The sequence below is a fragment of the Pyrenophora tritici-repentis genome, chromosome 2 (genome assembly GCF_003171515.1).
Source record: "Pyrenophora tritici-repentis strain M4 chromosome 2, whole genome shotgun sequence".
NCBI lineage: Eukaryota > Fungi > Ascomycota > Dothideomycetes > Pleosporales > Pleosporaceae > Pyrenophora > Pyrenophora tritici-repentis.
In genome coordinates this window covers 4,849,353-4,872,141 of record NC_089391.1, presented here as the reverse complement: position 1 = coordinate 4,872,141, position 22,789 = coordinate 4,849,353, and the positions used below count along the sequence as shown (strand labels likewise).

Here is a 22,789-nt window from a genome sequence, read left to right as displayed (position 1 = left end):
TCCATCTCAGGGTCTTGCATGCGCGATTAGGGTGGGCAAAGCACAAGCACAAGGCAACTGGTAGCACGCCAGGAGCTGACCGGTGTGCCTTGCCAGTTCCAACGGTTTGCGTTGTGGAACCAGCTACCAGCCAGCAAAAAGCAGGCGCAATCTGACAACAGCCCCGTTCTCCGCATTTCAATTGTACCTGGCATGTGTGGAAAAGCAAGGATGCAAACGTCCCGTGGCATTATCGTTGGTACTGGTACGTAGTATTGATTTTTTTGTTTTTTTGTTGCAGAAACGGTTCTTGCAACTTGTGTAGCATCTAGACTCGTCATGCAGAGGGATTTGATTGTTGGCACACTGGTCTCTTTGACTTCATCTCCTTACCAGCATGGTCGGAAATTAGAGCTTAAGCGACGAGTTGGAGAGCTTGGTCGACGCCTCACTCGCTTCTTCGCAACGAGTTCGAGACGTCTCATGGAGCAGGGTCGGAACTGTACTTCCGGACCGGGCAAAGCAGCACCAGCTGGCCGGTCCATCACATCCATCTCGACATCGGGGCCCTGGACCAGCGCCTCACCGGTCCTTTTCTCGGCGGCGCGGCCTCACGAGAGAGTCGGTTGAAACACAGGCAGTGCATTCTTGGGCAAGCCACGGGCGCTTTGGCGGGTCAGATGGCTGCTGCACGACATATCCCATCCCGCCTGGTGTGTCGCCGGTCTTGCCGCCTTGGGAATCACGGCAGCTCGTCAAGCGGAAGCCCACTTTGAAGCCCACCTTCGGGTATCATCCACACCCAGATGCGGGAGCGCAACCGCGAGTGGGACTGGAGCTTATTCCGACTTCCACGCTGGCAATGCTGGCTGCCAGCGCAAGAGCAAGGCGCGAGAGCGAGATTGTGACCTTTGCATGTTGCGAAAAGTGTTGCGTGTACAGCGACGCCGCCCCAGGGGGCCTAGTTGGCGTGCGAGAGGTCCGTCATCGGCTGCGCTGGTTAAGCACTTGCACTGCGCACTGAGCACCACTGCTGCCCTGGATGCGATTGCGAGAGCACAGACAGGAGAAGTAGGCGCTGGCAAAGAAGCCGTTTGGTACCCTACCAACACGTGGGGTTCATCCTAGGCCACTCAAGCTTACACTCCTAACCTACTCCCTACCCTACTCCCTAACGTAACGGCAGTTGCGACTTTTCAAATAGCGACGTTGGTTACCCTTGTCATGACTATCGTCGTCAGTAGTGGATGCCGAGTCGTCTTCGGCCATTTCTTCCGCAAAGGGTGGCTGCTATCTGCCAAGACTGCAGCGTCAAACATCGGAAGGCTTCAAGCGAGGCTTTTGTGCAAGCAGTCTTGTGCGGCTGTCGAGTCAGCCGGGGCGACGGCATGCCGCTTCCAGTGTCATTCAGCGTCGGCATCAAGCAGGTGCTAAATTTCTATACATGGCGGCTTTCAACGCTAACTGCGTCACGTCAGTCACGATATGCACGCTGAGTGGCCGGGCTAGAGGTTCAACAATATTGTGCTGGGGGCGTTGGCGGCCAAGGACACGTCGCGCATTGCTGTTCCCTCTGGTCGTGTCGTCGTGCAGCATGGCCTGTTTCGATTTGAAAGCAATGCGCCTCGACCTGCCAGGCTGGAGAGGGCAGCCTTCTCGAAGAGGCCAGTTTCAAGACTTGACGTTTCATTCGAGGGTTGCACAGCTGCACGACCATGGTGATGGGCCGAAGATTTAGCGGACGCCGTTGCATGTGCGGTCAAGGGCATCCCAGCTGCGCCGTAGTCCGCTCTGGGCCGCACGTACGTCACGCTCGACAAACTTTTTCTCTTTTTCCTCTTACCCCCGGCCTCGTCGTCCGTCGCCCATGGACGACCAGCGTCAGCTCCCGAAACAGCCACTGCTGCTGTCACTCTTGAGCTTTGATCGGCCGCCCATGGGAAACCTTGGGCGAGGCCATGCAGAAATAGCGAATGCCCTCACCGGACGCGGTCAGTTTCATCGGCGGAAATAACGCCCTAGCCAGCAAGCCGCAAGCCACAGCCGCCAGTGACTTGAAGAAAAAAAAGCTCGGCCGCTGTCCCGGCTTGAGAGCTCGGATGAGTTGCTTGTTGCTGGCACTGGCTCGCCCTCGTTGCCCTTTACCGACAACATGGGCTCTGACAAGTCACTTGGACCGCCCGCATACGAGCAATAATGTAGTAATGAGTAATCAATTAGAAAGCCGTCATGGTGTTTGCAGCTTGTCGGCAGTAGCGAAGGCGAATACATGGTACTGTAGGTAGGAGTGAGGCTCTTGCTCTTATCGATTAAGGGTGAAACTGTGCGAGTCCGCCGTACCCTTCTCTTCACTCTGCTCGTCTACCCGTACTGACCGACCGTACCAGCATGGTTCGATACCGGCGGACCTCTGCGCACGACTCAGGGCCTGGTGCAGCCGCATGTAATTGGGGCCTTGGCCCGTTAGCATACGAGCGCCTGTCGTCATTGGTAATGGTTTTTCCTGAACGGCGGCGCATACGCGCTCCAATGCAGAGGGGTGACGGCCTGGCGAACAAGACACCATGGCTGCCGCCTTTGCTGCATACCGTGGTAGGAGTAGTAGTAGTAGTAGTAGTAGTAGTAGTAGTAGATTTTGGAATTAAAAAGTCATCATATCACATATCACGTGTGTGCCCGCTAGTCGTCCCCGTCGTCGCCTGCGCCTGCATCCTTCCTGTACCTACCTACCCTACTCCCAACTAAACTCACCTCAACCCCGATTCTGTAACGCCTCTGCAGACTGACCCATCCCGAGAGCACCGACGCGCTTGCCGCGACATCTCCCTGTTCAAAACTTCGTGCGCGTCTTCCGTCTTCCGTCTCCCCGACATCCCCGTCCCCCTCGTCTTACCCACAAAAGTCGCTGCATATTCTTTGCTGCTCAACTTATTCCAACAAACGCACTCCGGCAAGCTCCGGCATACAGCAGCGCGCGGAATCAGCTATCGCCTGCCGACGACCGTCACTACCACGACTCTCATTTTTTTTCTTCCGCCCGCACCTCTTACTACCCCGACACTCCTCTTTCCCCTCCCCCAACTATCCCCCCCCAAGCACTCGCCGACTTCACGTCGTGGGTCTCTTCCGCGTACCTGCCTCGTGCTCACACCTCTCCACTTGGCCGTTCCGCAATCAATCGGTTGAGGCTGAAGGGTGAGTGGGCCGCCGATCTGCAGCAGTCCCTTGTCCCTTCGCGTGAATTGCCGCGCGAGCCAGGCAAACCACCGCCGCAACCTACTAGTGCTGCGCGCGAGAAACTCATCGTCACGGCTCATCTCTTTTCAATTCAAGTCGTCGCCACACTTCCCCCATCACCACTGTATTCTTCACCCATTTGTGGGCACCTGAATTCCACCCATCCGTGGAGCTCCCGCTGACGCGCATCCTGCATCTGCATCGACTGTTCCATTGCAGTGTCCCCCACACGGATCCACCTGTAAAGCTTCTGTCCGACCTGCCCATCCCTCACCCACTCCGACGTCAGTCAAACGGCCCTCTTGGTGTGCAAAGCCAGCCGTTACTAAACCTTCTCCGCTCTGAGCTCCCTCGGATGCTGCCTTTACGAACCACAATTGGTTGCGCCTTCCCCATCACTACACCAAACCACGACGACCCACCATCCACTATATCATGGACAGCGCCGACCGCTTTCGCCAGCCTGGTCTCGGCAACTACCCGTCAATAGGCCAGCAGTACAATGGCCAGCAGAACCAGCTGCCCACGCTGCCGCCTCTGCAGAGCGCCGGCCAGTATCAGCCCATGTACGGCCACAACAGCAACCCTCACACTCCCCAGCCGCCGCATACCCCCGTGACTTCTGCCTCTAATGGCAGCTCCACGATGCCGCCGCTGCAGCACCCGCCGCTGCGACCTCTCCAGCCCACGCCTTCATACCTGCCCATGACTTCGGCCTACTCACAGGCGCCCATGCTGTCCACTGCAGCTGCCCACTCCAACACCCACCAGCTCGGCCCTTCGCCAGGCATGGGATTGGGACACGCGTCCATGTACACACACACGCCTGTGCTTCCCAACCAAGAGCCTGAGCCGGTGCACGTTGTCGGTCAGCAAGGCCGCCGCGGAGTCCTGCCTACGCACCCTGGTAGGCCCGCGCCCGCAGCAGGCAAGACGCCCACTGCTGCAACCAAGAACGCAGAGGGCAAGTACGAGTGTCCTCACTGCAACAAAACCTACCTTCACTTGAAACATTTGAAGCGCCATCTTCTGCGCCGTAAGTTCATTGCCCTTGCTGTCAGCGCTAGCTAATGAGATTTTCCAGATACCGGTGAGCGACCGTACCAATGCCATCTGTGCAAGGACACGTTCAGCAGGAGTGATATCCTCAAGCGCCACTTCCAAAAGTGCTCCATAAGGCGAGGCAACCCGACGGGCGCAAACCACCTGCAGCACGCGCAGCAACATTTGCAGAAGAACCGACAGCCTAGTGGCGCCGAGCAAAACTCGTACCTGAACCACATCGGGGCGAACAACATGTCGTACGCCGATGCCGGTGGTTACACAATGGGCCTACCGCAGATGCCTGCCATGGGCGGCAACGGCTTTAGCGACAACTTGCCCTCGCTCAACCACCAGAGCATGTCTGCACGCACATCGCGCTCAAACAGCTTGATGCGCCCTAGCAGTGGCGTCGAGGACAGCGCCCATCGCCGGAGCATCTCCGCCATGGACTTCCAGAGCGCGAGGATGAACTTCAACGATTATCGTCCGGATGGTGTCCCCAATGGCTATGGTCAGCAGCAACAACCACCCCAAGCTACCAGCAACGGGTCGGATCCTAGCACCCACTACAGCTACGACCATGGTTCCAACGGCTCCATGGCACCGCAGAACGGCATGCCGGTGAAGAGCGAGGCCGGTGAGTCAACCTCGTACGGAGTTTCGACACTGCCCAACGTGGACGGCATGAACAACGGCCAGGATGGCTCGCTATGGCGGAACGGATCGTTCAACGGCGATATGAATAATTCCAGTACGGCAGGTGGCCCATCCTTTCAAAAAGCCGCCCAGTTCTGACCGGAACTTTTAGACCTCAGATGATACACCAAATGATACTTTGTTCGGACTATACTCGCATGCTCCCGGCTTGGTCGACTCTTCCCCAATGATTGACAACTGGTTTATTGGACCTGCCACGTCTGATCCTCTCCACAACCTGGCTCGTTCGCTGGTGAATTTTTGCTTTCCGAATGAGTCTGTGCTGCCAAATCAATCAGGAGAGGACTTCGCCCACGAAGCACTCAAAAATATCTTAACGGGAGACAACGTAAAGGATTTCCTACACGAATACAGACACTATCACTCACACTGGCCCCTGATACACATTGCAACATTTGATCCGTTTTCCGCCAACCCTGGGCTTGTGCTAGCAATGTGTTGTCTTGGTGCTGTTTACTCTGACAAAATGGGTCCGTCGGATGTCCGGTGGCTGATGGAGCGCGTTCGGGAGAGTGTATTGAGATCCAGTCGAGTGTATGAATTGGCACAGGTGCATCAAATGGCTGATCTTGATCACCAATTGCCTGGTACTACCGAAGAAATACAAGCGCTGGTTTTGCTTCACTCTCAATTTTTATGGCACGGGTCACAACAGCAGCGTCAGCAAGTGCGAGATGAAATGCGCGCGCTGGCCAACGTCACCCGTTGTGCTGCTCTCTTCCAACCTCTGCCCCCCGACAACCCGAACGCGAGCGCATTGCACCAGCCGGGACCGGTAACAGGCGCCGAAGTCGACTCTTGGAACTGGAACAGCTGGATTGAGAATGAGAAGCGGGCTAGGTTGACGGCATACATTTACTTGATCGACGCCTCCTCGACCATATACTTCAACACCCATCCCAGATTCGACGCCAAAAATATCAACGTGCCTTTGCCTGCTGACGATGCAGCTTGGGAGGCGAAGAATTCAGAAGACTGTGCCAATGCTCTGGGTTTGAGAGGAGTAGCGGCGCAGGCTGTCAACGAGTCCGGAAGCAGGCGAGCGAAGCAGTTGGCCTTGTCTGAAGCATTATGTGTACTCAATGGAGCCTGCCCAGGGAAATTCCCTGAGCGGGCTACTAATGTCTTTGGAAAATTCAGTAAGCTCTCACATTCCCTTCCACTTTCCTCTTCCCACGGGGTTCTAACAGCTGCCAGTTCTCATCCATGCTATCCACGCCCAAATCTACAATATCCAACGTCAGCTTCTCCAACGCAACACATCAAGCGGTACAAGCACGCCTCAGTCTCAGGGTGGAAGCCCAGCCACACCACCTAACGGAGTCAACGAACAAGTACAGAATCAGCTTCGCTCAACAGTCGGTGCTTTGCAACTATGGAAGAAGTGCTGGGATGAAGACCTTGCCATTCAATTTCCCCACAACCAACGTCGACGTGGCTTCTGCCGCGACGGCATCCACTTCTACTTCCTAGCACAGACTTTCCTTCGGCAATCTCGACCTGAAGACTGGGCTGCGCCTGCAGATGCACGGTGCCGCCACGTATTCAGCCTCTTGAAGCATATCAGGCATTACATTGCTTCCGACTCTGCGCAAAAAGGCATTGAAATTGGTGCCATGACTCAAGTGGCCGACGACTACGCTATTGCCGACCTTACCCTGAACATGAAACGTCTCTTCACCCCACTCGACGAGCAATGAATCCAACAACTCCACAAAACTTTCAATCATCATTATACAACCACGACACCAAACCGGAAGCTGCGGGAACCAGCTCCAAACAAAGTATCATCGGTATATATCATCAAGGTCTAAAAAAACCGAGTCATCATGACAACAACAACAACAACAACAACAACAACAATAACCATGTTAGAATCATCAGCATGCATTACATTTCCTTTCTTCTACATTCGCCTAGCAGACACCGTGTTATGCTAGGTGACCATGCATTTCCATCGGAGTTTGTTTCTGGCCAACTTTTTGCATGGCGGCTCATCTGACACATGCATGCATGCGAGGCTTTCTTTCACGAATCATCAACGGCGGCGGCGGCAAATTTACTAGGATGGACTTTGAGAAATCTCCATCATCAACAACAAAAAAGCATTTAGACAATTCCACAAATTCACTCACGACCTGCTTTGGTTTTGCCCGGTGCAACAACAACAACAACAATGGAGAAGAAGACTTGACTTGACTTTACGAAAGAAGAGCTATTTCGACACACATCACACACATGAGGAGGGGCAGAAAAGCAGAAAGCAGAAAAGTGTTTATGGGACGGACGGACGGACCATCGGCTGGCAAACCTTGATTGATATTAGGGTGGGCACAGCGCAGATTTGTACTCTGTGTTGCATGCATGGATGGATGGGATGTGCGTTATCTGGGCTTGAAGCAAGAAGCTGAAGCAAGAAGAAGAATTCAACTGTATATCTTCATTTCGCTCTCGTGAATTTCTCACCCCCTCCCTTTTGTTCCCTATTTTCCTATTTTCCTTGGTCTTGGTTTTGGTCTTGTTTCTCCGCGGAATGCTGCATGCATGCATGCATGGGAGAGGTGTTTTTCTGTCCAGTGTGTGTGTTTTCGGAGGAAAAAAGGAAAAAAGATATAGATTAGAAAGTTTGTGTGTGTGTGTGAGGGATGTGCAAGGCGTGCATGAGAGCTGAGAGCCTTGTAACCCCAGCCAGCCAGCTAGTCAGTTAGTTATGAAAAAAAAAAGTTTTCTGTTAATGTCATGTTATGTCATGTTATTGTTTTTGCTGAGCGTATCGTCAGCGTCAGCATCAGCGTCAGCGTCGACCAACTGTGAAATCAGAAATCAGAAATCAGAATACGACATCGAGAAGAGAGAGAGAGGGGGGGTAACCCACTAACCTTATAACCCGCAAACTTTATACCCCCCAGCCAGCCCAAGCCCAATCTCTTGGTACATACATACTATACAGCACCCACCCACCCCCTCTCGGCCAATTTCCAATTTCCAATTTTATAACCTGCGGGTCCCGCATGAATTTTTGTTGGGAAGGGGAAGTGCGAGGTGGGCATGGTATGGCATGGCATGGGTGTAAAAGAAGGGGTTCATTTGTATGCTGTGGTTCCGTGGTTCATGCTTGTGTGTTAGGCGGGGACTTGCACATGTGGAGGTGTGTTGTGTTTGTTTGTTTGTTTGTGAGGTGGATGTGGAGACGCTAACTAGGGGATTAGGTTAGGTTGGTTAGGCTAGGTTGCGTGTGGGTGGGTGTAGCTTTTTTCCCGGGACCGGGACTGGGACCGAGGGATGTGGAACGGAAACGGGAACGGGGACGGGGGAAGAAGTGGGGAGTGGAGTGGGGGAGTGGAGAGTGGAGAGGGGAGAGGCAAGTGTAACGGTTTACTAGCTAGCGAGTGGGTGGGTGGGTTGGTGGCTGAAGCTTGTTGTCTTTGTGTAAGGTGGGGGATGTTGGTCTAGGTGACAAGGCGACAGAGGGAGGGATGATGACCACTGGTGCATTTGCTTTGCTCGCGCGCCCGCACTCCCTGTTGTGAGCAAGTAACGACGCAGGACGTGAAAAAGAAGAAAAGAACAACAAAAGGAGAACATACATCATTGTCTCTAACCTTTCTACGTGACAAACGTTAGGCATACCAGTCCCTCCCTCAACCGAGATAACTACACCTACAACTACACCCCCCTACCAACTCCCCTCCTAAACGACACCCTCCTCCCAAGACACATGAAGCCTTCCCTGAGACTCTCACTAATCCTAGTGACAGGACCCTTGACACCGACACCGACACTGTCACTGTCCTCGGAGAATACGTCGGAAACCGGCGACGTACCGGGCCCTAGTGAGGGAAGCGAACGTATTCTCACGCACTGGTGATTCGGACACGTTTCCGCTCTGTGCGATCGAGGTGACTTGTGGAGTTTGTGTTGATCAGGCTTGAGCGAGGTGGTGGAGCAGAGGACGCGAATGGAGATTGAGCGACGGAGAGACATGTTTCGTCTGGGCTGCTGCTGCTGTGGTCTTGGTAGTTGAGGTAATTCCGGGTCTGATGTCTGGCTTTGTTCTTGCGTCGTCTTGTCGTCGAATAGCCTGGTCTTGTTAAGTCTGGACTTGAGCTTGTGGATGCTCTTGCTGCGGCTGAGGATACCCTTGTTTTGTTCTTGCATTCGCAATGCAGACTCTGCACGGTCTGCTTCTTCCTTGCGGTTGAGAAAGTCTTCGATCCATTCCTTTGGGCCTTGGGCGGTGGAGCTGGGCTCGATCCATTCACTGGGTCCAGTCCATTCCTGCGTGCTGAGACGGTTGGTAGGCTGTGACGGTACATTGATAGCCTGGTTGAGCCTGGTATGTGCTTCGTGAACCCGAGACCGCAGAGAAATGTTGGCGATTGAACTTGGGCTACTACTAGCCGTGTGAACCCCATTACGAGAATCTGGCCTTGCCCATGGCTTGCCAAGACTTGTCATGTCTTGAAGCTTTGCCCGCAAATTACTGATTGATTGCATGGTGTTGAGTTCCTTGGATGGTTGAATGTAGATGGCCCCGAGTCCTTGAAACGAAATGGCAGATACCATTGAAGACATTGTCGACGTGCGTGATGAGCGTCGCTCTTGCGTTGGGACGTGTGGTAAGCTGGTAATGGAATCGTGTTCTTCCGCAGTGTCATTAGTCCAGGCTGTGCGCTTTGCGGGTGAGTCTCGTGGTGAGGGCTTTTTTCGAGATTTAGCGAGCGTACGAGGCAGAGGTATGCTCTCTAGATTCGTCGGGAAGTGAAGTGTGGATGTGGTCGGATGTGTAGGAACTGATGTAATCGCGCCGGCAAGTCCCGAAACTGTATTATGTTTGGGCACAAACGGTCTGTAATACTCCTCAGGCTCGCTGAACGGACCCTCCAAGTCGAAATGCATGGCCGCCGTGGACACCGGTACATGTGTGGAGTCGAGGTGTCTTGAGGAGAAGCCATCCTTGATGAGCTGTTCCAACTGTAAAGACGAAAGATCTCCAACTGGCGCTGCTGTAATCTGAGCGTTGTTTTTCCAACTGCGGAAGAAGCATTAGCAGGGATCTACAAGGCATCGTGCTAACATACTTGGCTACTTTTTGTAACGAATCGTCAGGCACGCCCCGGAAGGAATCCTTGGGTCCGCCATGACTCAAGGAAGCAGACGACCCAGCCTCCATGACGATGAACCCTCACAGAGGGCTTGAAAAGACCTCATGCTCATGACAGGGCTCAGGAGTAAGCTCATATATGAGGACATGGTGTGCTCATCATGCCGGTAATGACAACAAAGTGACCCACCGATTTCTGCATGCTGGCTCTTTCAAGTAATTCTCGTGCCTATCGCTATCGTATACACAACCCAAAGGAGTTTTCTGGGCCCGGAGCGACCTAGACGCGTTGCAGACTCTGACTGGTCCGTGATGGAGCGGGGAGCGGGGTCGACTAAGGTAGAATGGTAACGCCGAATAGTGCCCTGCATAAAATAGCTGCTTCTCCATCTCATCTACCTGAATCATGGCAACAACGCATCGATCCTTCAGCTTCACAGACGTTTGAAACTAAGCTGCCGACAGCTGAGTGTCGGTCCATGATGATATGCGTATCTGAAGTCTGTATGACGCCAGTTGAATGCGAAGAATCGACAACATCTGTACAGGCTTTAGTTGATCGGAGCCTTATCTGGTAGCTCGGAGAGATATCGATTGCCCGAATCGGGAGGAGCAATTGCTGTTTTGACATGTCGTCAACGATGTTGTAAGAGTGTACCATGGTACCTCATCGTAAATCAATGAAGCTTGTTCGGGGGTGTATGCAAGCCAGAGGAGATGGCGAAGAAGTCATGTGCCTCGCCAAAGTGCGGGCACTCGCGCCGGGATTGAGTGTTGAGCCAGAGAAGCGTTGCGTCTAGGCCTAGCGATGGCGGAAGCTCAGCATGTCGATAATTCATACCCAGACTTGAGGTAGGCAGGGTGTTGTTATTCGTCTTGCGGTGTCCGGTAGAGACGATCCTGGTGCCATCAATGCATAGATGTGCCAACTGCACAAACTTCCGAGGTCAGTGTACAGTCGCCGTCCAGCTTCTCCAGACGCGTTGAAATCGCGTGCCTTAGTCATGACATTAGCGGCTGACGTCATTTCATCGTCTTGCATTCACTCCGGCAGTTGCTACCCCTTGCACACAGGTCCCTCACGACCAGCGACAACAACATCACTTGCAAACTTCATTGTGCCGCATCTCCACATTAATTGCATTAGATTATGCTACTAGCGGCTCATTATGCCTATGATGTACTCGTGGCCGAGCTGATGGGCAAGGTAACTGGCATTGGGGTGCCGGTGCCGGAAACGGAAGCTGTGGTTGAGGAGCCGCTGCCACCACCGTTCTTCTTGTCGACAACTGCTGAGACGACTTGGCCAGCAGTGTTGGTGACAATGTTAACAAGAGCACCGAGCGCTCCATATTCGTACGTCTTCTGAGTAAGACCTTGGCCAATTTGCTTCGCACTTCCAGTGACTTCAGTCATGTTGAGCTGTTGATCGAGTCAGTGGCTGTACGGTTATACAACGACATGAAGAAACTTACCTTGTAGTTTCCGACAATGGATTGGAGGGCATCTCCACCAGCTCCAACGACCTCTTGGACAATGTTGCCGAGATTGTCGACCAAAAAGTTGAGCGTCTTTCCATTTTGCGTAATGGATCCAAGCTATTCGCTGTCAGCATACTCCAGTGTAACGCACGTCAAACTTACAAGACCGTCGACAGCACCAATGACTTCTCCAACCAAGTTGGTGGCGTTTCCAATCAAGCTGATTAGGAGAGGGTTCAGGTCCAAAGAGTCGAAGACGCGCTCAACAATCTGGACCAAATTGCCCAAACGCACAATCAACTCAAGGTCAACATCCACATCAGCAATGGTGATGTTGACCTTTTCTACTGCAACCATTACACCGGCATTGATCTGAACGAGGCCAGCGACCTTTGCATTAAGGTTGAGATCTGCTTGCAGCCTGTGATTATTAGTCAACGGTTCGTCAGATTCGAGGCTTTTATCCTACTTTTCCACAATCAACTCAATTCTGCCGACGTGTAGTTCAGGAACGCGTAGGAGCACATCGGGGGGCGACGATCCCGTTGGCGCTACTTCGGGCGGTCTCGTCGTGGTCCCATTTCCCCGCGGCGGGGTACTACTCGTAGGCGGGGGAGTCTGAGGCGCACCTGAAGACTGCGCAGAAATGAGGGTTGCAAAAAGAAGGACAATGCTGATGAGCAGTAGGCGGATAGAGAACGACATGATGGGTGATGACCAGGACAGTAAACGAGTGTGGGACAGCGCGTGCAAGCTGCAAGTTAAAAGCGAACCAAACGGTGCAAGAGCAAGGTTTAAAGCAAAAATAAATCCCGTTGCAAATCCAGCGGATCCAACCTTGATGCACATCGGGTATTGCATGGATGCCCATAACGGTAATCTCGGCTACAGCCCCCTATGCAGCTGTAAACAGGGGTTCCTACAAGGCCATAATGCACTACATGCGACGGTGGGCAGTGCAACATGTGGAAAACTTGATTTTTGCATATACGATCCTGGGGTATGAAGAGAAAAACCAGTTGCGGATGCAATCTCCTTAATCTTGTTTTCTGCGGGGCGGCATGGCGAACGGGTAAATCATGCACTGTGATCCTTGCCATTAGCTCAACCACGACACTCGAAGGTATTGTTAACCGTCGCTTGGCCGTGTCTGAGGCGGACTGCGGGTTCTCGTTAAAGTTGCCGTGGCCTTCCTCGTTTCTTGCTGCTGTACGTCGACTAGTCTCTCGTTCACCAGTCAAGATGTTGTCCATACTTTCGACGCTCACGCTCCTTTCACTGCCTTTTGTTGCCGTCTGCCAGTCTGCGTCTGATGGCTACACGGGCTACAAGCTCAATGTGCGGGACGACGGGGACCCAACTGCCGTGCTCTACGAGACTGAGAATACGTCCACGTCGAACATCTCAGCATTGAGCCCAGTACCAGATGTTCTCCTCAACGCTTCGGTCCATGTTGGCGAGATCTTTGTTGGTATGTTGATACAATTGGGAGGAGTCTACAGTAAGCTAACAACCGCAGGCGTGGATAATCTGACGGCCAAGATCAACCTCGATGCACAGGTCCTCCAGTTGCTGCAGTTCAACGCAGGAGTCGATGTATCGATTGACAAGGTGCAGCTCACAATCCAAAACGTGACTGCAAAAGTATACCTGGAAGCCCGTCTCGGCAACCTCGTCACCATGGTCAGCGACGTCCTCGACAGCATCGACCTCAACCCCGTCATTGCGGAGCTCGGAAACGGTCTCGGATCCATCATAAACGACACCGCCGGCCTCGTTGGCGACGTCGCGGGTGGCCTCACAGGAAGTAACCAAACGGCGCAATCTCGCAAACGCAGCATCGACACCCACCAATGGGATCTCCGCAACAACATCCTCTACTCCGTGTCCAGCAACTTCGAAGGCAACGCACACAAGCAGCGTGTGCTTGCTCAAAACGGCGACATTGTCGAGCAAATGTTAAACAACTACGGCTCCATTTCTAGCTCCAAAGTCGTGGGCAACTACCGCACTGACATGCGCTTCAACGGCTTCAACGAGACGGTCATATTTAGGGGCGAGGAGGTGTGGGAGGAGGAGTACGTGTACGAGCCTTTTATGGGCTTGTACTCTGTGAGTGGTGTTTTCAAGAGGAAGAGTAATGGTGAGGTTGTGGGGACGCAGTTACTGGCTGAGGCGAGGGGAGGTGGGAGCGCGCTTTTGGGGAATGAGAAGGCTTGAGGGGAGTGTGAATAGTAGGTGATGATGAAAGTAATGTTTGAACCATCGTTTTTGTGTGTGTCTGTGTGTTTTTGTGAGTGAGATGGTCGCCTACCTTGCACTTGAAGCACCCGTTCATCCACGCACGGCACAGGCAATTCAATCAATCTCATACAACCGTCTCCCACCGCACCCCAATCCCATCTCGAACATCAACCTAAACCCACACCAAACCCTTCGCTTCCCCCAGCCCAGCGTACCTACACTACGGTACACCACCTACCACCGTGCCTCCACTCTCCTCTCCTGCATCCTGCATCTCGTATCCTACACGCCCACCGCCAAGCCCACACGTGCCAAAAAAAACCCCCCCCCTCCACCATCTATACCAAACACCATTAAGCCACCAGGTCTAGGATATATAGTACACTAGGTACGTTGCCGATACGCCGGCTTAGTTTCCCTTTTTCCCCTCAAGCGAGGGGCCGTGCGTTGGTGGGGCGAGGCAAGGCGAGGGAGGCATGTGGATGGGAAGAAGGACCGCGACCAGTCCAGACTGCTGGATGGGGGTTTTGGACTTTTGCGGTTTGCGGCTGCCGGGATGATGTCATTGTGGGCCTGGTGGTTATGTTTTGTTTTGTTCGTGGGTGACAACGCATTATCGTACGATGTTTGGTGTTGAGTTAGTCATGTATGTATGGTGGACTTGAGAGATGATTTTGTTAACAAACTTGAGGTATTTTAGAGTGGAGTAGGGTGAACACGTGAGGTGGTGGGTAGGGACGTTTTGAGGGTGGAGAGTTTAATTTAGAGAGCGAAGAGAGGAGAGGGGGAGAAGAGGAATTAAACTACTAATTCAAGCCTGTTTGTCGCGTTGAACCTCGTGAACTACCTCCTTTCGTGGACCGTGGACCCCCGTGTAGAGTGGGGCTACACATCCCCATCATCCCCCTCCCCACCTAATCCTCAACCCTACTCCTCACCTCCCTCCCCAAACCTCTCCACCTTCCTACACATTTCCTCCTACTACTATACTACTTCCCTTCCTCGCGGTACGCCCTTTCTAGTGTGGCCAAAATCTTCTTCATCTGGTCTATATTTTCTTGTAGACGTTTGATGGATGAGAGTGTGCGAGGAGGGAGTGCTGGTGCTGGTACGCAAGGGGAGGATGGTGTGGAGGAAGCTGGTTTGGAGGTGGCATGGAACGGGGTTTAAAGCGCGGAAACTGGCCTGGGCAGCTAGGGTTGCTTGATGCGAGAAGAAGCTACGTTGGTCCTGGATGTTGGTGAATGGTGGGAGTGGGAGTGGGAGTGGGAGTGGGAGTGGGAGTGGGAGTGGGAGTGGGAGTGGGAGTGGGAGTGGGAAGTGGGAAGTGGGAAGTGAGGAGGTGTGCTGCTGAGATGTGTTGTTATGGTGGTGTTGCGTAAGCCATCTCTGTCATCTTTGTTCGTGTGTGTTGGTTTAGGCATTTTTAGCTGTTATGGGGAGAGTTTGTGTCAGAGGAGAGGGGGAAAGAGGTCTTTTCAAGGAGGGAGGGACGGGGCTCGGCCAAACTGTAACTCTGGAACCGAAGGGGAAGGAAGAACCATGGATGTGCAATCTTGTGATTTGCAAGTTTTTTGATGGTGGGTTACGGCATCTTGACTACATTCAGAGACGAGGTACCAACGATAGTAAAAGGTTCCATATATTCTACCAGCCAGATCCAAATCTAAAACGCCATTTTTATGCCACGCCGTTTACCCCCAAACCTTACCATCATGAGAGGAGATTTAAACTCGAAATCGAGATATCCAAAACACCCACCATGCAAATCTCAATTACTTACCTACTCCAACCTCCCCATCAACCCCCTCCTCACCTTCGTATTCACCACCCCACCCACCCCAAACGCCGGAACAATTCTACAAATCCTCGCCGCGGCACTCTTCCCCCAATCCCTCACGATCCTCGCTGCCCTACCATCTGCTCCACCAACGTGGGCACCAGGTCGATTATACAGATCCAACCCCGCAAGGTGTAAAGGGGTGGAAAATATCTGTACGGCAGCCGGTGTAGCAAACTGCGCGACTGATAGCGCGGAAACATATTTCTTGGCCTCTTCACCCATGCGGAGTTCAACTTTCGGGGCGAGTAGTGGAGGGAGGTTAAAGGACGCGAATATGGTAAGGCAGTCTCGCACGGTGAAGAGGGCAAACGTCGTCATGGGCACAGGTCGCGGTGTACTCCCGGGTGCAGCAAAGAGTCTGGTAAACTGATTATCCTTGTAAAGACAAAGCGCCAGATTCGCCGTGCTCGTCGCTAAAAACTTGCTTGTGCCGCTGGTTTGCTGCTGTAGAGACTGCGCGGGGCGCACAGTCGCAGATGCCGTGTCGATGGTGTTGGCCGTGAGGTACGTGCCAAAGTAGAGGCTGAAGATGAGCGCGAACGGCTTGCTGGCGAGGAACCGGTGGGGCTTTGTGAGGAGCTCGAGGAACGAGTTGCGTAGACTGTCGCCTAGGGTGTTGCGTCCGCTGGCGTTCTCGATGATGCCCCTGTCGATCATGGTGATGATTGGCGCTACTAGGGTGCCTGCCGCGCCTGCTGAGAGCGCGTCCGCGCCAATGCGTAGACCCAGTTTCGACGTGTTCCACTCGCGGGGTGGTGTGGAGCTGGAGGTTGTCGACGATCGCATCCCGGGAATAGGGACTTTGGGCTTCGGGATGGCGATGGAGGGGGTTGCGACTTTTGCGTCGGGTGCATGTCCTGCGGCATTCACACTGCTGGCTTGTTCTTCCCCCATTGCAGCTTCCTCCTATGACTGACAAACTCTCTCTTTCTGTGTTGCATGTGAAGATTAAAGCGTGTGGTTCTGGTGGCGGTTCGCTGGCGGCTTGCTAGCGGTTCGTTCCGACGTCGCGTTCCTCGTACAATGTGTTGGCAAGGCGTGACGAGAATCACGACCTCGAAGATTGTGGTGGAATTCTGAGCAGGCCGTTGGGCAGATATCATCTAAAACTTTAGCGTGTGGAGATGGTTGACCGGTCATCAAACACCGACGTCGGAGCAACACGCCCCGAGCAGCCACAACGCGTCATCATTGGCCGATCACTCGCACACTCTTTCTTCTGCGCAACCAAACACGGTCTGATATGGGTATATGCGGCTGAACGACGACTCTAAACTAGGCGCATGGCATGCGCGTGGGTAGAGCCGGCTGAGTGACAAGCGGTAGTATGCCGGGGAGTCTAGTATCCATGTAGTAGCCCCCGGAGATGCACATAGCTCCCCACATTATGTAGATCAACGGTGCGCACATGCAAATGCCAAGATTACGGTCAAATGGCGAAATGTGTAGGTAGATGTCTCATTCTGCCCATGTTTCTCCTCCCCTCCCTCACATCTGCTCGCCCCTGAGCCTCACCTCATCAAAAAAGACTCCGCCATGATCCGCCCCGTCGTGTATCATCCAAAACCCTGACATGGTCGAGTACGCGACACCCTTGTCCCATGTAATGACGCACTTGTTACAGATCCACGGAAAACCAAAGCAAAATATCGAAACCGTTTTCCATCATGCAGTCGTCGTTCCAGAGACTCCGTAAACGCCTTATCCGCCCTCGGAAGTCCTGGACCCTTGGACCCTTTTGCAACGCCGAAAGCACGAAAAGAAAGCGCCGTAGCGGGCATGAAGCAATTGCCGTGACCCATCAGAGTGCTCCGGCCGCCATTGAAGAGAACAAAATATAGCAACGCAATTAGTAGAAGTAAAATGTCATACCTTTGGCCCCAATCACCACTACCGCCGAGTGGAGACAGTCAACGTCAGCTTGGGATTCCGCTCAACCGCAATTTGCAGATCCTCGTCGTTTTCAATTGGGTAGAATTTACCCTCTTGTTCGTCCTTGTAATCGATGAACAACTCCTCCTCTTCCTCGCCGGGGCGCTCCATCTTCCTGCGCTCCACAAGCTTATTGTAGAGGTCCGAGAATCTAAGCGAAAGGGGCATGCGGATAACGACACAGTTGTCTTCCTCGAACCAGACTTTGATCTTAAGAGCTGAATTAGTTCCAGTTGCAGTCGAGACAGATGTGTGAGCATGGTTTATAGGGGGCGGGTTGAGGTTGGTCGAGTATGCTGCCGAGGCGGTCGATTGGCCGCGCTGGTGGGAGCCACCGTAGTTTGAGCCAGTGGAAAAGGGTGTGACGGGTGTGGTGGCTTGTAGTTGGTCGGCCGAGGATTGTCTGCTCGTGCCTTGGGAAAGATTCGATGACTGGTGCGATTGCTGAGAGAGGCGGTATTCTTCCGCAGCGACGACGTCGGGGTCGATTTCGTAGTCGCCTTGCCGTGGCGCGAAGAAGCCCTTGACGAGGTGGCCCTGGGTGATGTGTGGTCCCAGCTTCAGCAGGTTCTTGATGTATTCGTCGAGGTTTGCGCGGCGGCCGTTTGAGATGTTGTCGGTGACGTAGGTGACAGGGCCGGGCATGAAAGGCAGTGTCCGCTCTCCAGCGCCGCTTGTGCCCGCCTCGACCGGGTAGGTGGCTATCAGCTGTATTTGCAGGTCGTAGAAATCTTGGTATAGGCGCTGCAGCTCCCAGTGGCGGCCGTCCTCCATTTGGCATTCGATGATGAACCAAAAGATGTCGTCGGCAAAGCAGTAGCGCGGCACGCATGCCTTGATGGGCGCAAGAAGGTTGTCGGATGTGCGGTACTGGCCTCGTGATTGGGCCATGGAACCGTTGCGCGAGTGTGAGATCTGTTTTCTGTCAGCAAGGGTCGTCGCGCGGGGGTTGACGTGTCGTACCGAGCCAGCCTTGCCGTGGCCCGTAGGTTGGCTTTTGACACTCATGCGCTCCATGCCCTGCTGCAGCGACTGCCCAGAGTTTGTCTCGAGCTTGCCAAGTGGTATGCTGCCGTTCTTGTAGTCTGCCGCCATCTTCTTCCATTCCTCAACCTTGGGCACGCCCGCGGCCGTGACAGCGGCTTGTGTGTCAGCAACAGCCTCACCCGTTGTCATGTCGCGGATCTCGATAAAGGACACTGGAATGAGACCAGGGCCCCCGAGGCGGGTTATGGGCTTTGCGACGAACCACTCTGGATTTGACTGGGCAATGACGATGATAGCTTCGCCCTCCTTGGCCTCGAGCTCATCGGGCCGCTCGGCCTTGAAGTCGTAGATGACGATGCCGTAGACCATGGCGCCCGTCGTCTTAGCGGAGCGCGACATGCGCATTTGCTGCGTCATGATGTCGTGCGCCGACGGTTGCGTGGGCGCGTGGTGGGGAGAAGTAATGCGCTCCTGGTAGCCCGAGTCGTGGGGTTGTTGGTGTTGTTGTGTTGCGGAGGAGGGCGGCGCAGAGCCACCACTGTCGCGCACTGTCTTACCAATACCCTCAAAGTACGAGACAGGTACCAGTCCACGGGTGCCGTGCAGCGGATTGCAGGCTTCGTACCAGTCGCTGTCGTCTTCGCGGCCGACGACGTGCAAAAAGTCGCCCTGGGAGAAGGCGAGGTAGACCGAGTTTGGGCTGGTGTCGGTGGGCTTGTAATCGTATAGGGCTTTTATGACCTGAAATGAGATGACGGTGTTAGCGTGGCGCCCAAGGGGATAAACAACAAGCGGCCGGGTGCTTACCTTCTTCGGCGGGACAATGGCGATTGCGTCCTTGGGGGGGATGGAGATGTGGTGCGGGCGGTTGTCCTTGTCGCTCTTGATGCTCCTGCGGAACTAGGCATGACGGTTAGTACGTGCACGTATGCAGGCGGGCCTTGACTCGACCGGCGCATTTGCGCCGCTGTTGCGGGCACGGGAAAAGCAAGCCTTACCTTCATTGTGGGCGACGCTGCGCAGTGAATGCGGCTTGTGCGGCGGGTGCGGGGCGTGAGAGGTGCAAGTGGGAGTGAATGGAAGTTGGAACAACGGTAGTAGGGTGAGGTTATGAGGTATGCACACACGGTTGTGATGTTTTAGGCGGCTGCCGGGCTGCCACTGCTAGGTATTGACTATGACTGGCGACAGGGAATGCGGCGTCTGCGGGGGCGACTACGCGGCGGGTGATGGTCAATGGAGCTGAGTCGTGAGTCGTGCCCCGGCCCTTGAAAGTACTCGAGCAGTCGTCGTCAGGTACAGCTGCTACGAAATGAGAGACTGCGAGGGATCCCAGCCCTACTTGGCCAACCGCCCGTCTTTGGGCACACTTTGAGCTGTCGTGCTATGACCGGGTGACGGATGGTTGGGCGGCCACCTTGCACGGCATTGCGAACAAACGACCATGCGACCAGACGGCGCCACCTTTGTTGGACCAAATTTCAAATCATGTCTGCCTTTCTCCTTGCATACTGATACATGATAGCCATGGTAGCACCCGTCAGATTCAAAAGAAGGCTGCAGCGGCGTCGGCACCAGTCCACACCATCAGCCTGCCACTCGACTAGCTGCAGCTTCATAACTCGCTCCTCGCCTCTGTCAGCTCTCAGCACTGCATTTATGTCCCCACAGCCAATCACAAACACACACTAGCGGACAAAGCCAACGTCGGCTGGCTTTTCTTTGCATTGCATGAACGGCCATCGTGGCCATGCGAGCGCATACCCGTTGACGTCTGCCCTGCCATGCCCTGCACGGTACTTTGGGGAAACACTCGTGTGAGCCCAGGTTGATGCTTGCCGCCCTGGCCCGTCCACAACACCATGCCACAATCACCGCTTTTCCTACATTTGACCGTGCCGTTCCCACGCCCAAGCAATGTTTCTTCAACCAATGCATTCAACCACTACTTCAAAACGCCCTCTAGTCTGGCTTACTATTATAGCGTCAACCGCCGTGAACATTTGCTTCCTGTCCAATCACAGCCCCAAGCCAAGCTTCATGCATATGATTGGCTATCCGGCACCGCCGCCTCCATCTCGTGACGGGACCCACAAACAAGTCCATCCAAGCCACAACCAGAACAATCAACTTTTGCAATGCCGGCAATGCCCGAATCTTCTTCTCCGCTGTCGTGATCCATCCTCTTGACCCGCTGCTTACTCGTCTGCTCCGACGTACCGACGCGGATACAGGGACACGCGCATGTAATCTCTTCGAAATAACCTCCACTCTCCATATACCCCAATTTGTTTCTGAAACCACTTTTCCTGGCAAGCCCGTGACGTACCAAACAGCCACCAGTGCGCACCGACTGTCCACGTCTCATCTGAGACATCAAACGCATGAGAAATAGACCAGAAGCATCCTCGCATCCAACGCATCAACGGCGCCCCCGCCTTCCGACTAAGAAATGTTCAAAAAAAACAACCTCACTGACACCGGGAAACCGCTGCTCGAGACAGCCGTTCAGGCATGTGTGACGTACCATAAATGTGTAGACCAACCACTCCAATCGGTGAAGGAAATATTTCAGAAGCTGGAAACGGGAAACGTGTCGTGTGCGTGAATGTCGACTCATATTTGGCCTTTAATGTCTACTTTGCTGAATGCCGCTGCACGACGCTGCTCGAATAGTTGCGCCACTTCTCGGATCTTGACGCGATACTGCTTGTCGCCCTTGTCTTCTATGACGCCTTGTGCGCCCTGCGATTCGAGGAATTCACGACATGTTACATCGTTGTCGAAGCCGAGTTCATCAGTGAGGAAACGGAGAGTGACATTTACGTATCTGCATCGTGTTAGCAGCTATATATAACTGAATCGGCTCACGCGCCCTTTGGAAATATTAGCCAGAGCGTTGAGGCGCTCACGCTCGACGAACATGTCCATGAGGTAAGCGCCCATGTTCTCTGCTTCGAGGTAAAGTCGGAAAAACTTGTGATAGTTGCCGAGCGCAAGTGAAGATCGAACGTCAAGAGCATGCTTAATCCACTTGTGGGATTTGTCTGCGAGGGTTAATTCTGCCAACATGTCGTTCATGTCGGTCTTGTTGCACGTGTAAACGAAATAAAGAATGCGATACGCTTTGAACTCGGCAGGGTTGCCGCCCAGGTTCTGCGCATACAATGCCTTCAGCTGCGTCTGGCACTGATTATACTCACCCAAATCCCCCTTTTCTAACGATATCCGCGCATGGATCTCGTACACCTTGACCGTGAAGGCATTCTTGATGTGCTGGACAGTAAGATCCTGGCGGAGGGACTTGAACTGATTACAGATGTAGTTGTAGTTCTTATCCGCCTTCCACTTTTCCACGAGCATGGCCAAAGTCTTCTTGAGGACGTGGAGTGGACGGACTGTCTCCGCCTTGGGAGGTGCGGTCAAACGGAAATAGCTCTTTTCGAGGCACTCGTTGGTTCCGACAACGGGTCCGGTGGGCATTTCGTCTTCGTCTTTACGCGGCGAGCCCCAGGGTGGCGTCGTCTTGGTGCCGTTGCTGCCGAGCTGAAAGCGTTGTCGTCGCTTGTCGAGCTCAGCCTGATCAAACTTACTTGAGGCGTTGGCGAGAGCATTCTTCTTCTGGCGTTTGCCGTTGTGGTCGTCGGCATAGGTCATACGGGAGGCTAGGTTAGTGTTACGCCAGGGTGGGATGGCTTGGGCTTGCTCGTCTTGCGCATCTGCAGCATTGCGCTTCTTTGATTGTGGTGAATTTTGGTTAGTGTGTTGGGATGAGCCATTCATGTATGCGGGGTGTACGCTGTCGGCGATACCATGGGCAGGTGTACCGAGTGCCGCTGCTTTCCTACGCTCATCACGGAGAAGCTGCTGAGGCAAGGGGAAGTTGGGCCAGTCGACGGTATCGTGCGAGTTACGCTCGGCAAACCAGCCGATGGTCTCCTTCAGGCGCACCTGCATGTCCTCTAGGGAGATGCCCGGGATCGCGTTGTTGGGATCGAAGGCACGTCTAACGTACTCGCGCACAGCAGGAGGCCACTCGACCTTCTTCTTGGGCGCTTCGGGCGCCATAGTGGACTGCATTTGCGTGTGAGCACCGGCTGATACTGTCGGTAGTGTGTAGGAACTAACAGGTGCAGGTGCAGGTTGAGGCTGGAGTGTGGTGCGTGGAGTGACTGCGTTGTAGGCGGGCTGTTGCATCGAACGCGACCACGCCACTGTGGC

The 22,789-nt window shown here is 53.9% G+C and overlaps 7 protein-coding genes across 7 annotated transcripts; 2 read left to right on the top strand and 5 right to left on the bottom strand.

The window, feature by feature from the left end:
• Window positions 1-3,651: 3,651 nt before the first annotated feature.
• On the top strand, window positions 3,652-6,677 carry PtrM4_072990 (Amelogenin multi-domain protein; the record flags this gene model as incomplete). The annotated part of the gene is made up of 4 exons (XM_066106010.1): window positions 3,652-4,252; window positions 4,301-5,011; window positions 5,076-6,116; window positions 6,175-6,677. 4 exons carry the CDS (start codon window positions 3,652-3,654, stop codon window positions 6,675-6,677), a joined length of 2,856 nt encoding a protein of 951 aa, XP_065964637.1.
• Window positions 6,678-8,643: 1,966 nt separating this feature from the next.
• PtrM4_072980 (uncharacterized protein) lies at window positions 8,644-10,150 on the bottom strand (the record flags this gene model as incomplete). Its single annotated transcript, XM_001941404.1, has 2 exons — window positions 8,644-10,009; window positions 10,059-10,150. 2 exons carry the CDS (start codon window positions 10,148-10,150, stop codon window positions 8,644-8,646), a joined length of 1,458 nt encoding a protein of 485 aa, XP_001941439.1.
• A 1,104-nt stretch (window positions 10,151-11,254) lies between these two features.
• On the bottom strand, window positions 11,255-12,267 carry PtrM4_072970 (uncharacterized protein; the record flags this gene model as incomplete). The annotated part of the gene is made up of 4 exons (XM_001941405.2): window positions 11,255-11,503; window positions 11,557-11,679; window positions 11,725-11,983; window positions 12,032-12,267. The coding sequence occupies 4 exons, from the start codon at window positions 12,265-12,267 to the stop codon at window positions 11,255-11,257; spliced, it is 867 nt and encodes a 288-aa protein (XP_001941440.1).
• Window positions 12,268-12,804: 537 nt separating this feature from the next.
• PtrM4_072960 (Transformer domain containing protein) lies at window positions 12,805-13,782 on the top strand (the record flags this gene model as incomplete). Its single annotated transcript, XM_001941406.1, has 2 exons — window positions 12,805-13,033; window positions 13,082-13,782. The coding sequence occupies 2 exons, from the start codon at window positions 12,805-12,807 to the stop codon at window positions 13,780-13,782; spliced, it is 930 nt and encodes a 309-aa protein (XP_001941441.1).
• Window positions 13,783-15,665: 1,883 nt separating this feature from the next.
• On the bottom strand, window positions 15,666-16,543 carry PtrM4_072950 (uncharacterized protein; the record flags this gene model as incomplete). The annotated part of the gene is made up of 2 exons (XM_066106009.1): window positions 15,666-15,714; window positions 15,762-16,543. 2 exons carry the CDS (start codon window positions 16,541-16,543, stop codon window positions 15,666-15,668), a joined length of 831 nt encoding a protein of 276 aa, XP_065964636.1.
• A 996-nt stretch (window positions 16,544-17,539) lies between these two features.
• PtrM4_072940 (SH3-1 multi-domain protein) lies at window positions 17,540-19,572 on the bottom strand (the record flags this gene model as incomplete). The annotated part of the gene is made up of 4 exons (XM_066106008.1): window positions 17,540-18,496; window positions 18,545-19,309; window positions 19,376-19,468; window positions 19,567-19,572. 4 exons carry the CDS (start codon window positions 19,570-19,572, stop codon window positions 17,540-17,542), a joined length of 1,821 nt encoding a protein of 606 aa, XP_065964635.1.
• A 1,612-nt stretch (window positions 19,573-21,184) lies between these two features.
• Window positions 21,185-22,636, bottom strand: PtrM4_072930 (SAC3, Nuclear protein export factor; the record flags this gene model as incomplete). Its single annotated transcript, XM_001941409.1, has 2 exons — window positions 21,185-21,398; window positions 21,492-22,636. The coding sequence occupies 2 exons, from the start codon at window positions 22,634-22,636 to the stop codon at window positions 21,185-21,187; spliced, it is 1,359 nt and encodes a 452-aa protein (XP_001941444.1).
• Window positions 22,637-22,789: the final 153 nt, after the last annotated feature.